Source organism: Cryptomeria japonica, chromosome 10 (genome assembly GCF_030272615.1).
Source record: "Cryptomeria japonica chromosome 10, Sugi_1.0, whole genome shotgun sequence".
Taxonomy (NCBI): Eukaryota; Viridiplantae; Streptophyta; class Pinopsida; order Cupressales; family Cupressaceae; genus Cryptomeria; species Cryptomeria japonica.
Window position 1 is genome coordinate 398,874,435 of NC_081414.1, and position 23,470 is coordinate 398,897,904.

A 23,470-nucleotide genomic window follows, 5' to 3' on the forward strand; every position below is an offset into this window, starting at 1 on the left:
AAAACTCAAGAAATTTAGAGATTTTTAAATATTTAAAACTTGTTTCAAACACCCTTTATTGAATACACCTTAAAGACACAATAACATCATCAAACTCGGCTCATTTGATTACATACACAAGTATACATCAATCACATAAGCATAAACGCAAATTGTAGCTGAAGAAAATAACAAACATAGATATATAAATATTGTCAAATGTATACAATATTACAAAACTCATGGAATAAAAAATCCATGTCATCATATGATCATCATCAAATGTTTCATACAAATACCAAAGGTAAATACAACTACAAGTCTATGGCTCAGAGGAGCCTGCACCCTCCGGCCCCGGCCCCCTGCGAAGGCGTCTAAGGTAGGTCCTGGATGATTCGACTGCCATAGCCGCTCCCCATGACACCATGCCAGGCTCACCAACATCAGGAACATTCGTGTCACTATTTGCCTCTGAATCTCCTGTCTGTGCTCGTGCTCTCCGCTCCTCCTCTGCCATGGCTACAGTCTCAACCTCTATATCTACCTGGTCGATCCAATCAGTGTCAGACTCGGAGGTTAAATTTTCTCTACTTCTATCGACACAGTTTCTCCCATATTTTTCGACGGGGGTTTGGGGGCAACGCCCCCAAGGTGGGGTCAAGGGGCAGCGCCCCTTGCGCGCTCCCTGTCGTGATACAGGGCGAGGTCGAGGGGCAGCGCCCCACGAGGCCAAAAAAACTTATTACAAGTCTGAATTAGGGTTTCTTTGAGAGTCTTCCTTAGGGCCTGGTTTTGCTCTTGTTGCTAATTGGGTCTTGCTTGGTGAGTGAGTATCATTCTTGAAGGTCCAAGCTAGGTCAAGTTGGTGAGTGATAAAGTCTGGAATGTCATCCTGATCTTCAAATGCCCTGAAATTTGGCTAAGTCTGGAATATCCTGATCCTGAAATTTGACTAAGTCTGGAAAACTGAAGAATCCTCCAAAAACTAGATTTTGCAATATAACTCCTGGAGGCCCGAAACCACTCTCAAACATCCTGACAGTATATATGGAATATAACTTAAAGTATAAGTTCACTTATACTTAAATGTTATATTCCATAAAATAATCCTGACGGAGAGACCAAAATGTCAAATTTCGCCCTTCCAAAAAAACTTATTACTTTTAAAAAAAACTTTTTAAAATGTTTTTTTTTTTGTCATTTTATTGATCCAACCAGTAGCCGAGTTTGGGGCTCAAGACTCGCCGAGTCTGGCGATTTTGAGCCAAACTCGCCAACTCGGCGAGTCTGGCGAGTTTACTCCCCAGACTCGGACGAGTCCGAGTCCGAGTCCCTAGGACTCGCCGAGCATGACTCGTACTCGGACTCGCCGAGTCTGGGCGAGTTCGGGCGAGTCCCGTTTCTCTGAGTTGTACCCTTAGACTGTCTGGAACTCCTTGAAGGTGTTTGTTCAAATTCTTTCCCTGCTTGTTTATTTCTAAACAACCCTGTCATGATGTCCAATTTGATTTTCAACCAAACTAAACTCAAATCTGAATTAGAACTCTTGATCTTCACCCAACAGGCTGGCAAGATCAAAGCTCTGATACCATTGAAAGATCCCTAAATGGGTTCTTTGCTGCCCTGGATAAGTTTTAATTAATAAACTATCTTTCAGAGCATTTTGGTGTTCTTAGAGACTAGACAGAAGATGCAGAAAGTGTTGTTTATTTTTTGGTGATGGGGATTGCAACCATTAACCAATAATAACATAGAATTCAACTCAAAATAAGATATCAGCTTCTGATTTTATTTATGACAGCAGATTACATTCAACTAGGAGTGAAGATACATTCACCGAAACAATTAGAAACATACCACGGATCCAGCGCTGGGGTTTGCTGCTGATTTGCTATCCAGAAATGGATACAGGCATGAGTTGAAGGTACAAGGGCAGTCCAGATGTACCAATACACTTATACTACCTCCAAATGAATTGCCAATAACAAATTGGGCCAAAAACCCAATTACCAGCTGGAAATCCAAATTCTGTCAGGCAAAATTATATAATTTTAGCCTTAAATCCTCACTGTTTTGCTCACCCTGATCTCAATTGAAGCCTGATGATTGTGATTTCTTCTACACAGTCCTTGCTGATCCTAACAATGAAGTTAAGAACAAGAAATGGAGTTAAAACCCTCCATTTTATTTATTATCACTCCATAGCCATCTGTAATGGTACGGCCCCCTTGGGAAACAGTACAGCTGCCAAAAGAAATAAGTAATGCACTGAAATTGAATGTATTCTTGCTCAGATTTGATGTAATGACCTTGCTGCTAATGATTACTGAGTTTGCTTGTTGAAATGACCCTCAATATGCCTGAAACAAGCTTGTGATGTGTTCCATGTGCCTCCTGTAGAAGGGATTCCGTCCTCCTGAAGAACAAATCTGAGGTTTCCGTCTCAAACCTGCTTGCTATTGTAAATTGCAGACCTGCAACTTCCAAGTTCTTCACAAAATAATATATCATGAATCAAGAATACCTCTAAGGCTGAATACATGCATTCCTTACATTCCATGTGGAAAGTACTTGCTGCAAATGGCGGCCCTAAGGCTGCAAGAATCACGCCCAAGCTGAAGAATCAATCTGCCATGTTGAAACCCTTACTCTGCAACCTGAATCCACAATGAAGAATGGTGTACTCAATCTCTGTCAACTATGCACTCTCCCTAAAGAATCCAATGCCAATAACTGTTGAGGGCTACGTCCCAGCCAGTCCAGATCTTGGGGTTTGCGTCCCAAATGAAGAATCACTCACTCAGAGCGAATTCACAAAATAAGTTTGATTGTGTAAAAAGATAATAAGAATTAGGTCTCAACTTCCTTATAACACCTTCCCACTTAGCTCGAACCCTAAAAGTGATTCAATGGGTCATTTAGGGTTAAAATGTTATATTTCTCATTTTAAGTTGCCAAGTGCATAGAAAATGACCTTTTTTCAAATATAAAGAAATCCGTTCACCGAAAGGATCTGAGTCAAAAGAGAAATATTTAGAAAAGTCCAAGACCTTTCCAACGAGCTATTACACCAAGGGATACACATCCAGATGAGGCCAAAAACCCCTTATTACTCCAAAATGGCTATAAACATAGCCTTATTTAAATAATTAAACGCTAACTTAAGAAATATTTAAATATATAAAAAATATATCCCAAATAGCTGTAGAAGGCTCAAATGACTCCAAAAGCCTGAAACGGAACCTGCCACTTGTCTGTGACTGAAGTCGGAAATCATGGATCAACTGGCAGTCTCATCCCTAAAATCTAGGGATGCTTCTAGAAACTAGGAAACACACCCAAATCTCCTGAAACTGAAACCATCAAAAAGGTCATGAATAACCTCACGACTGGCAACTGTCACGACCTTCTAAAATTTAGGGATACCCCCTAAAATCTAGGAACTGCTCCAAATTGGCTCCAAACTGCCTATAAAGCCAAAATCCAATCACTATATGCACTGAATGAGTCCCAATCAACCTCTGCTAGCCTACGAGACTCCAATGATAGGCCAACTCCTCCGTCTCTGATGTCCACTCTAGAAAGGGGACATGACAACTTTGTAAGAATTTTAGTAAAATTAAAATTTAGTGGCTGCAGTGGCTCTCTTTTGAATGCATAGTGGTGGAGAAAACAACTTTCCACACTCTTATAAATTTGTATCTCATCATGTATAATGTCTCTAAAGTTTTCATTGAGGACTATCCTCACCATACATATGTTGAGGCCATCTGTAGGTACAAATGTATGTTGGTGGAGTAGTTAGTCCCACCTCTGATCAATCATGTGTCAAATGTGTAGTTTTTGAGTCAAACTCATTAACACGTCATATTTTGACACCCTACAAAAAATACCTCCTACTTGACAATAAGTTCATACTTGTTTTTTTGATCCATGCAAATGCTAAATTGCCTTTTAGCCTTATTTATTACTTCATATAAATATCCCATGGAGATTTTATTGCCATCCACCAACAGTAGAACCCTAATCAATGACTCTAACACCTAAAACAATAGTGTTTAAAAAAATAATATAGATTAAATAAAAAAATTGAAATAAAAATTAAAATCAGCAAAATTAAAATAATAGAAATTTACAAAATCAGCACTTTATAAGTAAAAGAAAAACAATTATTTTTGAATGATAACATGGCTTGATGATCTCGTCTATGTACTTGGCAAATTTATTATAAAACATGGTCTTCATTGTCCTCTTCGCTTTTGCCCTCTTGGAGTGAGGACTCTTCAACCACCTAGCATACATAAAGATGTGCTTAAGACATGGCAATTTGGCTGTGACATTGTATAGTGTGATGAATTAGTTGCAAACCATGTGACTCCTAAAATTCATGATCCATGATATCTTGTTTTTCTCCGAACTTAGCTTCCCTATATCCTCAAGGAAGTGAATGCAAGTGTTTAGCCTTTGTCCATAATACACATGGATAAAAGGGCTAACAGTATGCTGTAACAATTCAGTCACCTAAAAACCTAAATCAGAAACACAATCAGCTTAACTAGTAAATAGATCTAATTGTTAATCAAGAATGTCAGATGCATATGCCTTTCACATGCATTCAGTTAACTCGTTAACCTCTTAATGGGCTGCATTAAAGTCTTCATGCCAAAATGGGATCTTCTTGGAGCTTGCTGATATCGCATTCTTCCTTTCATCATTTGCTCGAAGAAAGCAACCAGTAAACCTGCTCGGGTACCATTTCACTCTTGCATGGCAACAAGCATGCAAGCACCTACAAATTCTTGTGTTATGTATATCACAACTTCTCCGAGTTTTAAATTATACCTAGTGCACAGACACAGTAATGGCTCCAAGACGGCATACAAGCAGCATGATCAATTCAGATAAATTGAGAAGAAAGGAGGGAGATAAAAGAACTAACTTCAACACTTCAAAATACTTGCTACCTGCAAAACAAATAACTCCTATGATTTGTTTAGCAACCTGCACTTTATTTATTCATCTGATAATTGAGTGTGTTTTAGATTAGCACTCAAATGCTTAAATAGAACTCATATTACGATGAAAGCCTCTTACAAATTTGAAGTTATTATTACACTTCATACAGTCAACTGGACACTTAATGCATGCAGCCGAAGACTAATCAATCAATCATTCCCAATAACTCATAACTCACATAGGTGACCTAATCAATCAAATTGATCCACTAAATACATGTGCCATCTTGAAGTTATTGTTGGCGACAACTCTAATATGAGGTCATCTTTGACTATGCCATTCAGTTTGTCTATCTGTCTATTATCTCAATGAACAGATCAGTAGAAAGAGGAAGTGAGCGGAACGATAACTAGATTTCAAGGATGATGGCACTGTATTTACATTATATGTCCTATTATAAATGCATTCATTTCACTAAAATTAATTCCAGAAGTATAATCTACCATAACAAATGTAATGTGACTCAAACTTTATTAGTTTATTACATAGACAATGATGCTTAACCAAGTGTTAGAAAAATAAAATAAGATGAGAGTTAGTTTGGGAAAAAAAAATTAACACAAGATGATTTACAATCATTCTCCTAAAACCTTTTAGGTAGATTCAGGCTGCAGGCGACGAACACATCACATTTAAAAGCGGACAGTGAATATACAGTATTGAACTGTCTTCTTATTAAATTTGTAAAGAAATACGCTGCACTCGCTGAAAACTGGAATAAAGATTGAACTGTTTTTGTTTTATGGAAATAGGATAGAAAGCCAAAAACGAAAGAAAAGTCTAAACTTATACGCCTGCAAACTTAGACTTTTAAATCTGAAAAGCATTCTAAGAGGATGAGATCAGCGCATGCATGCATGCATGATGCATCTTCTACATGCATGTGCCCTTTTCTAAATAACTGAGTGTTATTCTTTTCATGTAATTGCTGTTTTAAATATAACAGCAAACTAAAAAACTGAAAGGGACAACAGCTGGTGCATGTATACCTAGGCAAGCATGCGCTCTCCCCTTCAGCCAATGTACCCACTGCTTTCAGCCAATATACTCACTGCTCCAATGCCTTGTCACACTGCTGCTACCCATACAATTGCACTGTCTCCACACTGCTGTGCACAGGATACAGTTTGCTTTGCTGATGCTCTGGATCTGCTGAAGTAAGCAACTGCTGAAGTGTACCTCTGCTGAGAAGAACAGATTAAACAACCAGGTAAAAATTTGAACATTTTATATCATCCCTCACTTTAAAGACCTGAAATGTACAATTTTACTTTAAATATAATTGAATCTACAAACCTACAAGGGAAACTGGCAACTTCTATGCTAGTTCTCATCATGGATTTGCATTCATCTTCATAGAAGCCTCTTATTTTTTTCCTATCAGTTTTCTTGTATTTATGGATCATGACAGCCTTTTTTATTTTGGTCATTAGAACAGATTCGACATGCAGGGTTCAGATATATAGCCACCCTGGCAACTAGAATGGCGTTGAACCAATTTGGCATTTTAGTTTTCTCAACATCAGAAACAATGTTCTTCACTGGATGTCTTGTCAGGATACTTGCCAACTCTTTCGTCATACTGCAATCATGAAATTGAAGATAAAACTGTAGGAGATCACTTCAGTTTCCCTTTGACCTGCCCAAATATAAATGTGTCTGATGATAACAACCTCAACATCGGAACATACAATCTGTATTTTCTGATCTCTTCATTGTACCAAACACATTATTTTTGACTTTTTTACAACACTATCTGTTGTGGTGACAGGAAGTCAATGGACAATAATGCAAACATGGTTGCTGCTGGATAATTTAGAAAGTGCACGCACAAAAGCATTTCATGCAGAGTGAAACAAAAAGCATTATGTAGCAATTTGTGAAACTTCTCTTACAATGTAGATGAATTGCCAAATTGTCATATTGGGTTTTATCCTTGTAATTTGGGTGACTACATGAAATTGGTTGATAGACGAGATCAAATTAATATCTGATTGGTTTTCAAATGTTGCACTTTATGGATGGGACAATAAACAAAGAAAAGAATTTACTGTGGGATAAGAAATCATTTTGGAGTCTTTAGTCCTGAACATTAGAGATACTTCTTGGAATGAATTTGCATGGTAACAGATTATTTTCAGTGTGATTAAAATTGTTTTATTGGAAATTCTGTGATTGTTAGGCGTGAAATTGACAGCTCCAATCTGTTCTTTTTGTTTATTCAACATTGTAGCGTACTGTATGCAGTCAAGAATCTGTTTCTGATCAGACATTGATTGTTAGAGATTAAAAAACTGCAATGAGTTGAACATAAATGATGAAACAACTAAACAGATTCTATGACTTATCAGATTTGATTTAAGAGCTGCCGACTACTGAATTGTTTTTACATTATAGTGAAAAGTTCACTAAAGGTGATTTGGGCATTTAACGTTTTTATGACTAGATATTTGCATGTTTGTACTGAATATTTTTCTTGCATAAACTTTTGACTGCAGGGTGCACCTGAAACGATTCAGGAGAGGCTGTTAATTACGCCCCCAGGATATGTGGATACTTACAAGCATTATACTCGTCAAGGGTCTCGAGTTCTTGCCCTTGCATACAAGCATCTTCCTGAAATGCCTGTATGTAGATGATATTATAGTTAATGTGTTTTCTTTTCGTACCAATTTTTTTAAATGGGATAGGATTACATTCATGCCAATATTATTGTATGTATTGTTTCTTGAGTAATTGAAGCTTGCTAGACTTTTGATTATATCAATCTGAATCACTGGTACACATTTGTAGAATTAGAAGTGATGCAAAGGGCTCAAATACGTTAGAAACAACTCAAAACCATTCCCCAAAGTGCTCACAAGATTCCAAAGGGAAATCTTTCTCCCAAGTCACCTTGCCTACTCACCATCCCCTCACATCTTGACAACAAATGGCCCAAACTTGAATGCTGACTCAAAATGGATCCAAACTTCAAGGGCAGGCTGCTAAAAAACGTTTTGGCACCACAACAACACCCATCAACCACTGACATGAACCTTCTGACCTAGTTCTTCAGTTCTTCCTTCACAACCATAGCACTTTTCTAGTAGGTCTCCAAATTGGGTTTTGGGCACATAACTTTTCATACAAGGATGATAGATACAAGAACAAAACATATTTAGATACCCATTAAGGCTTTCTAAAACATATCTCAAAATCTCTTTAGGTCACTTTCGACCAACTCTTCCCAAACAGGGCTTGTACGCTGTCCCACTAGGCCAATTAGGGCACTTTTACAAAGGAACCTATCTTCAATCTCTTCTTCAGTTTGAAAACTCTGCCCAGACCTACTCCACAAGCCTCAAATAGCCTCATTCACCAGGTTTCAAGGCTTAGAACTTCCACTAAGTCGCCATCTTAGCAAACCCTCATTTTTAGCCCTTCCTAGGAGGGTTTATTGGAACCACTACTTCCAGTCCTTCCCACGCTTCCCCAACACCCCAAACACTTTTAATTGGGTTTGCACATGCTTCATTGACCCTTAAAAGGTCAGTCAAAACAAGGATTCATCAAACCCTATCACCAACATCTCTCTTATCACTTAAAAGCATGTAACCATCTACTCAAGACATCACCATGCAATCAATGAATGACCTCCTCTGCTCACAAAGCATTCAAAACATTTAATTTACATATTGTTGGGCCCATTCCACTTAGTTAAAGAAGATACAGTGGGTGGAATGGGCAAGAATCATGTTTTTTTTACTTACAAACCCTCTATTCAGATTTTGCAGACCTGTGGGCAGTAAAATCACCATAAAAGCTTGAAACTTAATTAATTTATACCAAATAAAAAACAGTAGATTCTCAACTCATCCTATTATCAATTCCAAGTGTTAATGGTATGGATTCAGGTCGTACAAGACTGTACTGAGGTTTGTTACAGAGGTTTTACCAGAAAATGCAGAGAAAGGCGTATTGATATGTCATATGATGACTTCAACGTACAATCTTCATTGCCCAACTTCTCCAACTTTCTCATTCGATCTTTCAAGGGTCCTTTATACCCTTCTACATTATTTTCAACCAACTTCCACTAATGTTTAAACCATATAACCGTTGGTTTTACACTTTGACAACTTTACATGATGACAACTTTTGATCTGACAACTTTAGCAACTTTTCCTTGTTGCTTACAAAGCTTCAAAATGATTTGAAATCACCTAAACATGCCTAAAGAGGTCAAGTAGACCTTGGAACAAGATTATATCCATGAATTCATCATTGACACACATTTGACAACATTGTGACAACATTTGCCCATATAGGCTTATTGAACACCATGACCTTATGATTGAACTCAAACTCACACAAATGGTCCATAGGACCTTATTTGAAGACATTTAACATGAACCAAAACTTAAAAACTCAAAATTTCCTTATGAAGGCATGATCTCCTTGGGTGCTCCTGCACCAAGAAGTATACAACTGTAGCACTGTTTTTCTTAAAGTAAATATGCATCTATGGAGAGTATGAGAGCGCATCAAACTTGAGATTAAATGAAGATTTAACGAGTCTCAAGTGTATTCAATAGTAGACTATGAAAAAACACCCATATGTTCTTCAGAAGACGCAAGCTGTCCTGAATTTGCAATAGAAAAATCAGCTATATTCAGAGTAGGCTCTACACAGTGCTTTTGGTTTTGTAATGTATTGATTATATATTGTACATGGTATTATATTACTAGTAGTTTTGATCAAATTTAGTGGAACCAGTAATTCTATTTTCATTTTGAGAGTTCTGGACCATAACTTATAGATGTGTATGTTGCAGGTTGGTGAGGCTAGGAGTCTAGAAAGAGAAACTGTTGAGAGTGAGCTTACCTTCGCAGGATTTGTGGTCAGTAATTTATGTTATCATATGCATGCTTGTAATTAATTAAGACATCACAGATCCTTTTTCATTGGGATGTAATTCCTTTTTATCTGCATCCTGATATTTTTCTCTTCTTCTTAGGTCTTTAATTGTCCCGTTCGTTCTGATTCTGCTGATGTACTTAGGGAACTGAAAGCATCATCACATGACTTGGTATTTCATGCTCTCTCTTTGCTCTTTTTGGAAAAATTGAATTTTGTTTGAACTGTCTGAAGACATGAGCATTCTACATGAATACATCCCTGAGGGTCTGGTTGATGTCCTGGTGATTCAGGGGCTTCTGCCCATTTTTCAGGACTTGATAGCTTACTGTAGTTGGTGCATAAAAATGAAAAAGTAGCATTTTAAGGAAAATTAATTCAAAATTCCCTCAAAAGCTATAAGGGGGAGTATTATCTTTTAAATTATTTTGACTTCTTTTAGATTGTTTCAGTTATATTTAATAACCATCTCCCTACTATCCCCAAATTTCTGGAAAAATTTTGCTGTCTCCAAAATGTGTGCCTACACCCACTGTACCCCTGTCAAAAAACCTGAATAAACAGCTGACATTGATTGCTTGGATTTCTATTTTATACAGGTGATGATTACTGGCGATCAAGCTTTGACAGCTTGTCATGTTGCTGGTCAAGTTCACATTGTTTCACAGCCTTCATTGATCTTAACTCCAATGAAGAACAATGATGGGTTCGAATGGATTTCTCCCGATGAGATGGTGAAAATTCCTTACCGGTAAGTTTTTGGGCATCCTCTTTATTGAGTGTAGTGATTGTTCACACCAGTTGCAGACAGTCAGCAGTTTGTCACTTAAATTGTGTTTTTATCTATATATAAGATTACCAAAGAGATGGTTTTAAACAAGTTTTTGAGTTTTAGGGATGATTTATGCACATTTTATACTCTACTCTAACTCAAATGCTAAATGCTTCTCTAGCGAAAATGAAGTGGAGGATCTATCAGTTTCTCATGACCTTTGCATAGGTGGGGATTGTTTCATGATGTTACAACGCACAAATGCCTTACTATTAGTCATCCCTTATGTCAAGGTATATGCCTATATTAGCTAACTTGTACGATTTTGTTGATTGAGTTATTGCCTCAACAACTAATTGTACTATGTTGCATCTCATGTAAATGAACCACAGGTTTTTGCAAGAGTTGCCCCTGAGCAGAAAGAACTTATATTGACTACTCTTAAGATGGTGGGAAGGATGACATTGATGTGTGGAGATGGTACAAATGATGTTGGTGCTCTCAAACAAGTAGGGTGGCATTTTTCTTTGTATTATTTAAGGAACATCTAAGTTTTTAGGGAAGCACATTACAGAGAATGATTTTGACAAGAAACCCAATGTACACTGCAAATTTGCAGGCTCATGTTGGTGTAGCTCTTTTAAATGCAATCCCACCTACTCAATCATCTGAAAGTTCTACCTCAGCACAACCATTGACTTCTGGAGGTAAATCTTCAGAGATGCATTCTTCTACTTTGTTTTCTATACTGATTCAGTATGTTGTCTCAATGGCTTTGTCGTGATTCTGTTTATAACAGCCAAAACATCAAAATCAAGGAAGCCCAAAAGTGGAGTTTCTGATCCAGCAGGTCAGTCATTAAGTGTCAACCCCATTGATGATGGACCAGCAGGTGCTGTGCCCACGAATCGATCAGCAAGAAGTAATGCCTTGACTGCCGTATCTCAATCTCATGGTTCGTCTAGCAATCGACATCTTAACTCTGCAGAGAGACAAAGGCAGAAACTGAAGAAGATTATGGATGAGATGGGAGAAGAGGGAGATGGCAGAACCGCCCCCATTGTCAGGCTTGGGGATGCATCAATGGCTTCTCCTTTTACTGCTAAGCACGCTTCTGTTAGGCCAATAACAGATATTATTCGGCAGGGACGAAGCACACTGGTGACAACCTTACAGATGTTCAAGATATTGGGATTAAATTGCTTGGCAACTGCTTATGTATTAAGTGTGATGTACTTGGATGGAGTTAAGCTAGGTGATATGCAAGCAACCATTAGTGGCATTTTTACTGCAGCATTTTTCTTGTTCATTTCTCATGCCCGACCTTTGGACAAGCTTTCTGCCCAGCGTCCACATCCAAATATATTTTGTTCCTACGTTTTTCTCTCACTTCTAGGACAGTTTGCTATACACCTGACTTTTCTCATCTCAACTGTAAAAGAAGCTGAGAAGTATATGCCAGAGGAATGTATTGAGCCTGACTCAGAATTTCATCCCAATTTGGTTAATACAGTCTCTTACATGGCCAATATGATGATTCAGGTTGCTACATTTGCTGTAAATTATATGGGCCACCCTTTCAACCAAAGTATTCGGGAAAATAAACCCTTTCTCTATGCATTGGCAATGGCTGTTGTCTTTTTCACCGCTATCACCTCAGACATGTTCAGAAGCTTGAATGACTGGTTAAAGCTGGTTCCTTTACCACAGCCCTTTGGTAGCAAGATCCTTCTATGGGCTTTTCTTATGATGATAAGTTGTTTTCTCTGGGAGCATACGTTGCGATGGCTATTCCCTGGTAGGATGCCTTCATGGAAGAGGCGGCAGCGGCAAATGTCTTCTAGTCAGAAGAAATTTGCTTAATTTTGTCTCAACATTTTATCATTTAAAAGTCTTTTTCTCCAGCAGAGCCTTTGTTCTCGAGGTCAATTTGTCTTGAATGTTCAATTTTCTGGATTTTCCTCAGTGAAGTTTTTAAATTATAGGCAGATAACTAGCGTGCTATAATTCGGCTGTTATAACTGAAAGGCCTGCTTGGTGATTTTCCTGAAGAGGGAACTTCTCTTCCTGGGATTGTTACCACGATTAATTATTATAGGCAATTTATTCAAATGTCTAAAAGGGAAAGAGATTCCCATAGTCTTTTAGCTGATATATTCTAGAAGCTTCTAGTTACTTACCGTATGCTGCCCATTTCCTTTGCCACACTGGCAGAAAGATTTTGACAGAATTTGAAATGATTTTTTATGTTGTGAAAATAATTTATCAAACATTCTTTTGGAAATGATACCAGATTGTCTCTTTTTTTCTTGTAATGCTCACCTTATGTTCTTATTAAGCTTTAAAGATAGTAATGTTAAATTTTTAATGATGTAAGAAAGATTGAGTGGGAAACCTGTGTGGATGAAAACTTCTGAGCTGCTTACATAGGTTATTCTTTGAAAATAGTTTTATTGTATATTCGGAATGCTTTTGATGCACTGAAACTTAAGTGCACTATTTCATGGCACTTGTACCAGCCTATATATGTGTAAAGGATATTTCATTAAGATTTTAATGCATGCGATACAGTGTCGAAACTGATGTGTTTTGGTGCTATTGTACCCATCCAATATGATCTTTATTTCATTTCTTTATTTATAGTGAATAATGGAGACATAGATTGTAGTCTACTTTCTCCGCGATTATATCAAAGCCATTGATTTGGAAGGTTGTTGTGGTGACTTTTGCACGCACATTTAGATAAAGGAAATGATATTTTTTAGTCAACGCAATTTTTTCTATAAGAAATTTAGTTCTAATTTTCATTATTGAATTTCTTCATGATGCTATTCAAAAGCATAGATGACTGGGCTGAGATAGTGGACAAATCGCATGGCACAAACTTTGACATGCCTTGCGAAAATAAGAATTCGAAATATTTTATCATAAACTTCCTTAAGGCGTTGAGGTTCTAAATTTGCATTATTTTATTTTTTCCCGAGTAATTTATCAACTTGTGCAAATTATATATGCAAATTACACAAATTTTAAATCTGATGAAACACGAGTATACAATTTAATGAATGAATGTTTTTAATAATGTTCACGAGATCAGACAGCCTATAAGATCCACAGATAGCTAACAAACAGATAAGCATGCAAAGTTCAAAACAGAAAATACCAAAACATTGTGCCTACTAAATTTCTTTTTCCTTCTGCATTTTGGATCTTCCTAATTGATCTAAATATCTTAGTATCTTTGTAAGCTGAACACTCTATGATGTAATGCTATTCTGTTTTGACTGAATCTTGAGTGCATTAGTAACATCTTCTATTGTACTTCCAAATTCCATTGTTCTCTTCATGATAATTTATCAACTTTGGCAAGGATATATATATAAATTACACAAAGAAATTACACAAAGTGTGATGCAATGTGAATGTAATGCAATGAATGCAGTAATTATAAGAGTTATTTCTGGTGCTATTAATTTGTGATTCTTTACATGTGGATAATTAATACGTAAGGTGCTTTATCCAAGAGTTTACATCACTATTTTGATTGGATGGTGTAAAAAGCATGCAAATTAAAATATCATAATAATTGTACAAAAACATAGAGCTTGAGGTTTGGGCGTAAAAGCAAATAGTAGGACATGGCTTTGGTCCTGCGCTCAAGCATCACAATGGAAATTAAGTTTACCTCCTGTTTTTGCCTTACGTACAATTTCGTAATAACTATAAGAAAAGATAGATCTGGAGTTCTGAGCACAATAGCAAACACCAGGGACAGTAGGACAGGGTTTTGATCTTGCTGTGAAGCTTGACAATGTAATTTTAGTGTAGCTTTTGTTTTCCACATGTACTAGTAAGTTGGCTGACAAAAATCAAAAGTGGGTTCCATCTTTTAGCCATTGTAATTTAACTATTCTCATTTTTCAATGGTGCACTGTTAAATATACATTTATTTCATTTTCTCTCTTTTGAACTCAAGGTTTTCTCCTTTTCTTTTGTTATGAGAGATTTTATTTGTGTATTCATGGGAACCTTATCATACCGTATAGTCAAGACCCATTAATACATTCATCTTTGCATTTTTCATTAGGTTTTAACTTTGCCCTAAGTTAATCTTAAGGGGAGTGTTAAAGTAATTAGGATATCTTGTTTTTTATTAAGAAAGCAACAAAACAAGGGTGTTGACCCTTTATACAACAACCCATAGGCAACAAAGAGAGGCAACCCAAAACCCAGGCCACCAAAAAACCTATTAAACCTGCAACAACCAAAACCCAACTTAAGGATGGGTAAAAGCACCCAAGCCTTGACATAGAGGGTTTTAGGGGAGGGGGAAGACTTCCCCTTCCACCTGCAATAAACCACAGTCCAGGAAATACCGTCATTAAGACCATCAAAAGAAGGATTGAGTAGGGAGGACCCCACAAAGTTTCTGTCAGCAATGACATCAAGCTACTATTGCAAAACAACAACAGACTGCTGCAACAAAACAACATCGGGAGCAAATTCAACAAGGGTAGATAAGAGCTGCATAACTGAAGCAACAAGAGTGGGACCCTCAGGGACAAAGGAGGCCACAACAATAGTAGCAAAGAGGGTCAATAGAAGCATCAATAATAATAAGAGGCACAACTTCATCCCGGGAGGAGACATCATCCTCCTAAGAGGAGTCAACAAAATTAGAATTCGAAGCATTGAAAATCAAATGAACAACAATAGCATCCTTCCATCAAGTGGCAACACCTTGGTGACGTAGAAGAGAAAAATTCAAAGCTAAATGACCTGTTGAGAAGCATTTTCGACAACAAAAAGGGAGACCCTTATAATCCAACAGGGGTCCATGGCCCATCCCCAACCATAAGAACCACATTCACAGGGAGAGGCGAATATATGTTAATGTCGATTAAAATGCAGGCAAAGATGGAGTGCTCCATGGAAGACGTGACATCATCAACCTTCAAGAAACGACCAATAGAGTTACCAATGGCCTCATAACAAAAATGTTCTCATAAATGAAGGGGAATATTAGGAAGGAAAACCCATACCAGACACACATTAAGTGGTTCAGTAAGGGGATTAAAAGAAGTTGTCCAGGGCTTGACAAAGAGAGTGAGCTCCCCAAGCCTACAACTTGCCCAACACCAAGTTTCTATCCAAAGAAGAGGCAAATGAAGCCATAAAAAAGCCTTTAGCACAAGGAAAAAGATCAATACAATGAACAACCAAAGGCTTCTAGGAGTCACTCACCCATCGATGGAGGTCCGGTAGAGAAGGCCGAAAGCTAACAAATCTACACGCCAACACAAATCCCCTTAGCAGGATGAGCAGTAGATTTGGCCACATAAGAAAAGCTCCTCCTACTAGTAAAAGGAGGAGGTATGGGAGGGATCATGGCACCAACAACACCAGAAGCCACAACATTCACACCCCCTGTGTCAACACCAACAATAGCAGTGGAATAACCCCCAACACCAACATCCATGGCAACACCAACACCTGCGGCACCCACAGGAGGGGGGCCTCGATCCACCCTCAGTAGAGGGAGCCAACAAGGAAGACCCAACAACGGACACATCCGTGTTAGAAGTAGTAACGACAACAAGAGTTTTCAATTCTCTCGGGCGGGAGAGTTGTTAGGGGTAGAGCGAGCCATGACCGATTCAAGAACCCTCTCTTGTTGAGTTTGTCAATATAATTAGGATATCTTGTTAGTAAATAATTAATCAATCATTAATTTCTTAGATCCCATATTACTTTATTATAGTTAAGCTAAACTTAGAAGCAATTTTCTATTATTGGATTGAGCTAATTATAGGTCATGTTGTCTCATTACATAGGATATGACACTTTTCATGCTTTAATTTAATCCTCACATAGGTCTAGATCTAGGGTTTTATCTTTATTGTTTTATAATCATTTATTGTAATCTATCTAAATTTATTGTATGAATTCAATACAAGCATATCTATTGTGCTTTCTTGGATCAATCTCTCTCAAGGTTGCATAACATCCTCATTGGTATCTTTCTTGAAGATTTAATGGGAACTTGAAGTTTTTATTTTAATGTGCCTAGTTGCATCTATGCCTTTAAATAAGGGTTGTAATTATGTAATTTATATATTCGAGTATTTGATTGATTCTGTAATCTGTCTGTACTCATATTCTTTGGAAGTGAACTTGTTATTGTGTGTTGCATAAATGTATGCATAGCCAGGTAATTTTATTTGGACATCATAGATGTTACTATTGATTCTTTGGGATTTTTTTTTAAGTGATAGGTTCAATTCATATGTTATAGCTATTAATGGAAAATTGACTGTGGTCGGTGTTCATCAACTTTATTTTTGTATAGTTATGATGGTATTGTTATGTTATTCTAACATTATTGGTAGACTTGTTCGCATGTATTGCGTAGTTGTAATTGATTTTAGTGGAAAGGAATACATATATTAAGTGAATTAAACATTGAGTTATCTCATCAAGATGAAATGTGATTTATCGTCATATCATGTCCTTATTTATGTTGTATTAAAATTTGAGCTCTAAATTATTTTCGTAGGATGTTAGAGTAGGTTTGTTGCTAATGATGAATCTTTGTGTTTTGAACTCAATGATTGGACACAACTATTTGGACTTAGAACCATCTATATTTGGGATGATTTTCATTTCATGGTAATACATGCTTTTCATTATTGAGTAAGTATTTTTTTATCATCTTAGAATGGATCTAACATGTTGGACAATCTTGCATATGAGATGTACATGATTAATTTTATTATGAAGTTATTATCTAGAAGCTATATTTTGATTGTCATTTGAATATTTTGAGTTGATTGAATCAATTATATGATGTTGTATATGTATACACATAAATTTTTTCATTAATATTGTCCCCCTAATCAACTTCATTTTTTTCCAATCATTAAGTGGATCCAAATTAAATAATAGTCTTATTATCATATTGTCCATATTATTCATTATATTAATATCCATATTTATTCCATTTTTCTATTAATTCATTAATCTAATAAATAAATATCACATAATAGCATTATCAAATTTTATTCATATTATTCCTAAACTTTCTTGCATACCCAATCCATCCTCTATCTTGTTTCACTCCCACCTATTACACTCATCTAATGCATATGGGATAAACATTTCCATTTTTACATCAATCCTTTATCCACATTCATTCATTCATTTAGATACCTGGATTCATCTTGAGGACAACTATTTGAATCCAACCCTCCCTCTCATTTCAATCATCTGGAATTTTACTTCATCTTTGCACTCTTGCATTTGTTGTTTTCTTACACTCTATCTTTCATATCATTTGCATTCATCTTTCAAATCTCTGTTCTTCATAGCATCTTGTGTAGTGCTTCTGAGAGCATCCATTTTAAACACAATACCTTGATAGATAGGAGTGCAATGGAGGCAAACTCCCATTGCATGCATGTGTCTGTATCCTAACTTAGACATCAAATTTTGCATGTATGTTTATTGCAGGTACTTCATTGTTGGATGATTAATTTATTTGAATCTTCTCCCTTAAGATCTTAGAACAAATTTGTCAATATTATGCTAGGAGTTGAATTGTTCATTTATGCTTGTCATATTTGATGTATGATGTCAATGCTTATAAAATATATACTACACTTCGAACATTGTTATAATTTTGGAGTATAATCATTAGTTTGCGTTGGGCATTCAACTCTTGTAAAAGTTTAAGAACAATATGTATGTTTGTGTTGTGTGAGATAAATGAGTATGCTAGTTCATAATGGTGTTTTGGTTTATAATTAATCCTTTGATTTATGTGAGATTTTATGCATGTTCTTGGACCTAGAGTGCAAGAAAATGTTTGGTTCAAATATATTCTAGATGGCTTTTGGTTTGAGTTTATTAAGTCTTCTTTCATGTCTATCTTCCTATGGGCTTTTTTGTGCTAGCTTTGCCCTTGTCTTGCTTTGTGTGACCTCATTTCTACCTATTTGGTTCATTGTATGTTATCCACTCCATTGTGTTGGAATGTGTGCCTTTGTGTGAAAGCATCTAATCAACAATTTGATTTCTCACAACTTTGTTTCTGCTGATTAGCCTAAGACAATAATCCTACTGAGTGGATGTCATACCCACATCTTACATCTGAATTGTGTTATTTAAGAATTTGGAATGAAGCAGTGTGTCATTCTCATTCCAATCCATGTGCCAATGATTTAATATAATTTTGGACAAAAGCCTAATCTCCATCTTAGAGGAAACTCTACCTTCTCGTATTTGCATCATGTTGGGGTCAACCCACAATATTGTGTCCCACTTTTTGGCCAAAGTAGGACATTGGAATCAACATTTTCACTAGATTTTCACTTTGTACACCTATAGCAACTAAATCATTAAGAGTTTCAAGATGATAAGGAGAGATTTTTAAGAATTTTTTAATAAATTACAAATATATTTTTTAAAAATTTAAGAAATAATTCATGATTTTTTATGTAACTTTTAATAACTTATTTTTTTGTAGTTAATATTTTTTTTAAAGTGACACTTATTTGTTATAACATAAATTTATTTGTAGAAAGGATAAGATTATAATTTAAAAAATAGATTTGTAACATCAATATCTAGGGCATAAATATTTTTCAAATTTTTTGTTACATAATTTTTTAATAACTTTTTGAAGTGAAACTAACTATTTCCAAACACAAGTTCATTTTGTATCACACAACTCTTTTGTATGCATTTGATTTAACTTATTTTTTGTTGAAATAAGGACATTAATACCCAAGACACATGTATTTTTAGATTTTTTTCTCTATTTTCTTAACTTTTCTCATGTGTGAAATAAAGACCTCGGTGTTCAATGAAATACCTTCATTCAGAAGAAATAAAAAAAATATAATAATAAAATTAAATATGTTCAAAACCATAATTTTTGGAAATCTTATTGTAGAGGAGGGGATTTGTTACCTCTAAGATGACAAATCTCAGACAACAAACCAACCATCACTACCTCACTTTACTGGCGCTAAAGGTGAGCCAGAGGATAACAATATAATAAATGAATAACAACTAAACTAATTAAACTAAAAAGTATTAAACTACATAACAAAATAAAAGAATTCAAATTACCAAAGAAATACATAAATATAAAACAAATTATACCAGAGAACCCACTCAGTCTTGGATTCTAGATGCCAGCGCGCCGTAGGGACGTCTAAGCACCGTGTTGTCGTTTGTATGGACAAAAACCCAAAAATACACTAGAAGTATTCCAAAATCCACTCTTAGCAATGCAAAACCTGTTCACCGCCTATGCACATAGAGATGGGGGAAAATGTTGGGGTTGTATAAGGGTTTGCTTTAGTCAAATCCCCACTTTGGTGTTTCCACCGTCAAATAGATAGAGTGGATAAAAGAGAGAACTGTAATAAAAAGTAACCTCTTTTAATGGAGGAAAACCCCTACAACATAAGATGCAATAGAAACAAACCTCGCTTAATAGAGGAAACTCCCTATTACAAGAGATACAAGATAAATGATAAAATGATAGACTAAATGCACCTAAGACAATAGATACATTCAGAGATACAACAATGCAAAGTGTGTAATGTTAAAAATAAAGAGATAAGAGATAAGAGAAAAGACAAAGCGTTCAAGCCAAACCCCTCTCTTGAGATGAGAGCATGAAAACGCTCGAGATAGTGTTGTTGTTGTAAGATAGTAGCCAAGTAATCACAATGAGACCCAAAACATGAGAGCCAAGAGCCTAATAGATTAATTCCTTAAAGAGCCTTTTTTCTTCCAGAGTGTCTAGAGCTTGCAATGAGCAAAAGGGTGGGTTTTTTGTGCAAAGAAACGAGCGGGAATAGCCATTACAGACGCACCGAAGTGAACGGACATGCGTCGGGGAAGGCTTGATGCGAGATATGCGATTCTAAATTTGGGAATCTGTCAGGACATTTGCACGACACACAGACGTCTGCGCGTCACACTGTCGTCCAAACCAAGATAGTCCCAAATGGGATTTTAGGGCGATTGGGGACATTTTGTCTTTTAAGTCCTTGATGTCAAAGTAGTGAAATCTTGATCATGGACCTTGTCATAAATGCGCTAGGCATAATTTAGGACACTACATTTTGCCCCCACTTTAGTGAACTGATCGACTCGAGGGATCAAGTGCACTAAAGTAGTCTAGAAAGATAAATTTATTAAACCCATATAGTGCATTAAATGTGGTAAATATATAACAAAAAGGATACTATAGAGGTCACATATTTCAATCAAGAAGATATAAGCAATGTCGCCAGTACTCCACGAAAGCTACAATGTTCATCATGAAAATTTAGGTACTGCAAATATCAGAATTTTGTTAGTGCAAAAAACAAAGGAAGCTACTATGATGAGAAGAATGCTTAAGATGCAATAGTATAGATCGGAAGTGAAAAATATGATAAAGGGTGAGTATATTCTCCCTTGTGTTTTTCCCCTAGCGAGGTGGGGAAAACAAGAAGGAAGATGAGCCAAAATTGCCACAAAAGGGGTTGGAAAAATTCGGCTATATACTCGAGGGGTGGGCCCCTAAAAGGGTCATTAGTACTATTTGTAGACACCTAAAAATGTCTCATTGATGATGCACTAATTATTCGTCTAATTGATTAAATAATTATTTAATTATTTAATTAAGTTAATTAATCTTATTCTTCTAATTTCATATTTCCTCATAATCTCATCTTACTAATTATTCTATTTCTTCTTTCTATCATCATTTAATCATTTAACCATTTTCTAAATATTAATTAAATATTTATTATTTAATTAATTCTAATTAATTCCCCAATTTAAATAATCTTTATTATTTAAATAAATTCTATTTTCAATTTCTATCTCTAATCATCTAATCATTTAACACTTTTCTAAATATTAATTAAATATTAATTATTTAATTAATTATGATTTTAATCCTTTAATTTAAATAATCTTTATTATTTAATTAAAATTCCATTCCTAAATAGTTAAATAGTTTCTTTAAATTAATTAATTAATTAATTAATTCTTCCATTTCCAAATCCCCAAATACTAATTTCATTTAATTTCTTATTTATTCTAATTTTTTCCAAATTCAATCACATGTTCATGATTTCAAAAACCAAATTGAAAATCAAAATCAAGTTCTAAATATATTCAAATGCTAAATTGACTTAATAAATTCAATATTTGAATTAAAATCTCATGCAAAGATTAAATTAATAAGCTAAATCTAAATGCAAGCACATGCTAAATTAATTAATTTAATCAATTAATTAATTAAATCATTTCTCTCCAAACTTCTATTTCCATCTTTTAGTTAGCTTTTTCTAAATTAAGCTTTTTTTGTCATCCTCTTTATTTCCTCTAATCATTCTTTTTCTTCCCTCAATCAACTTTTTCTTAATTAGTTAACTCAATTAATCTATTCAATCTATTGAGTTTCACTCCTACAATCAGCAGTTCAACTATCAATTTTCATGTGAGCTCACCCGAGTTCCACCTCTTGATCAATCTGTTCCACCTTTCAATCAATCTTCTCCAATTTTCTATAAATTGAGCATCCAATCTCCTCAATCTGGACAATTTTATTCTGAATCACAAACTTTGAATCTTTGTGTCACTTGCAGGTTACCAGCGCAATATCTGAGAGCCATCATACCACGAAGAGGAGAAGAGCAATGGAAGTTCTACGCAGTCACAGAATAGGGAGTTTTTGATTTGATTTGATGATTTATAATTCCTATTTCTCAATTGCGTCATTTCATTGTTAGTTTGTTAAATTCTTTGATTAGTAGGGATTCGTGATTTCCCTCCTTGCTTCTAATTGATTACTTGTTTTTATAAGATGAATTTTACATGCGCACATTTTGGTGAACCCGACGTGAAGCTAACAACAATTTAACCTTTTCTGTGTTCTATGTGATTTTTGCAGATTGTGCAAATTTTTCATTTTTTTGCAGGTTGCACGAATTTCAAGAAAATATATTTCCATCATGCAATCGAGCTTACATCGTCACGCAATTGCATAGACAAAATTATGCATTCGACCCTTTGGGGTCACACATTCGTTCTGACAAGGTCACACAATCGCCCTGTCCAGATCACGCAATCACCCTTTCTGGATCATGCATTCGCAGGAAGCTTTGTTGTTTAATTTTTTCTTCCGTCTGTTATTTGTTCTATTTAATTCTGTCTTAAAATTGGTTAATCCGGGATCAAATTGCTTTTTATTTCATGATTTGATTAACACTGTTTATGGCAAGAAAAGTTCAGTTCAAGATTTCAGGTGCAAGAAGGATGAAACAACAAAGGAGAGAAGCCAAACGATATCAAAAAGTTCTCCAGGCAGAAAAATTGATACAGGATTCGGAAGAACAATTGGCCTTAGACAAATTTAATAGCCTAGTTCTTTCTTATATAGTTAAATATGATCTAATCAATATTGAATGGATGATGAGGGATTTGGCTAGGGCTTCACAATTGGTTTCGTAGGTTCCTGATCGGGTTTAGTTTTTTTTTTTTTTTTTAGTTTTAAACTTTTTTTTGTTGTCTGCATTCTGTCATGCAATCGACCTGTTAGTGCTACGCAATCGACCAGATACCGTCACGCATTCGATCTGTCAGATTTACGCATTCGGTCTGTCAGATTTATGCATTCGATCTGTAAGTATCACGCAATCGCTTAGGTAGTATTACACAATTGCCTCTGTCAAATTTTGAGTTTCTATTTTTTGTTGGTTTAATTTTACTACTAATCTTCTGTTTATAGCCTA

At 35.7% G+C, this 23,470-nt stretch overlaps 1 protein-coding gene across 2 annotated transcripts in view; it reads left to right on the forward strand.

Annotated features, from left to right (window-relative positions):
• The window catches only part of LOC131038534 (probable manganese-transporting ATPase PDR2), a 64,466-nt gene extending 51,512 nt beyond the window's left edge, over positions 1-12,954 (forward strand). For both annotated transcript variants that reach the window (XM_057970988.2, XM_057970989.2), the window contains 8 exons: positions 7,494-7,622; positions 9,813-9,878; positions 9,996-10,067; positions 10,495-10,646; positions 10,849-10,960; positions 11,060-11,176; positions 11,287-11,374; positions 11,467-12,954. In XM_057970988.2, coding sequence (XP_057826971.1) covers positions 7,494-7,622; positions 9,813-9,878; positions 9,996-10,067; positions 10,495-10,646; positions 10,849-10,960; positions 11,060-11,176; positions 11,287-11,374; positions 11,467-12,530 — 1,800 coding nt within the window. In that variant the 3' untranslated portion in view covers positions 12,531-12,954. The remainder of the gene's footprint in view (positions 1-7,493; positions 7,623-9,812; positions 9,879-9,995; positions 10,068-10,494; positions 10,647-10,848; positions 10,961-11,059; positions 11,177-11,286; positions 11,375-11,466) is intronic.
• The last annotated feature ends 10,516 nt before the right edge of the window (positions 12,955-23,470 follow it).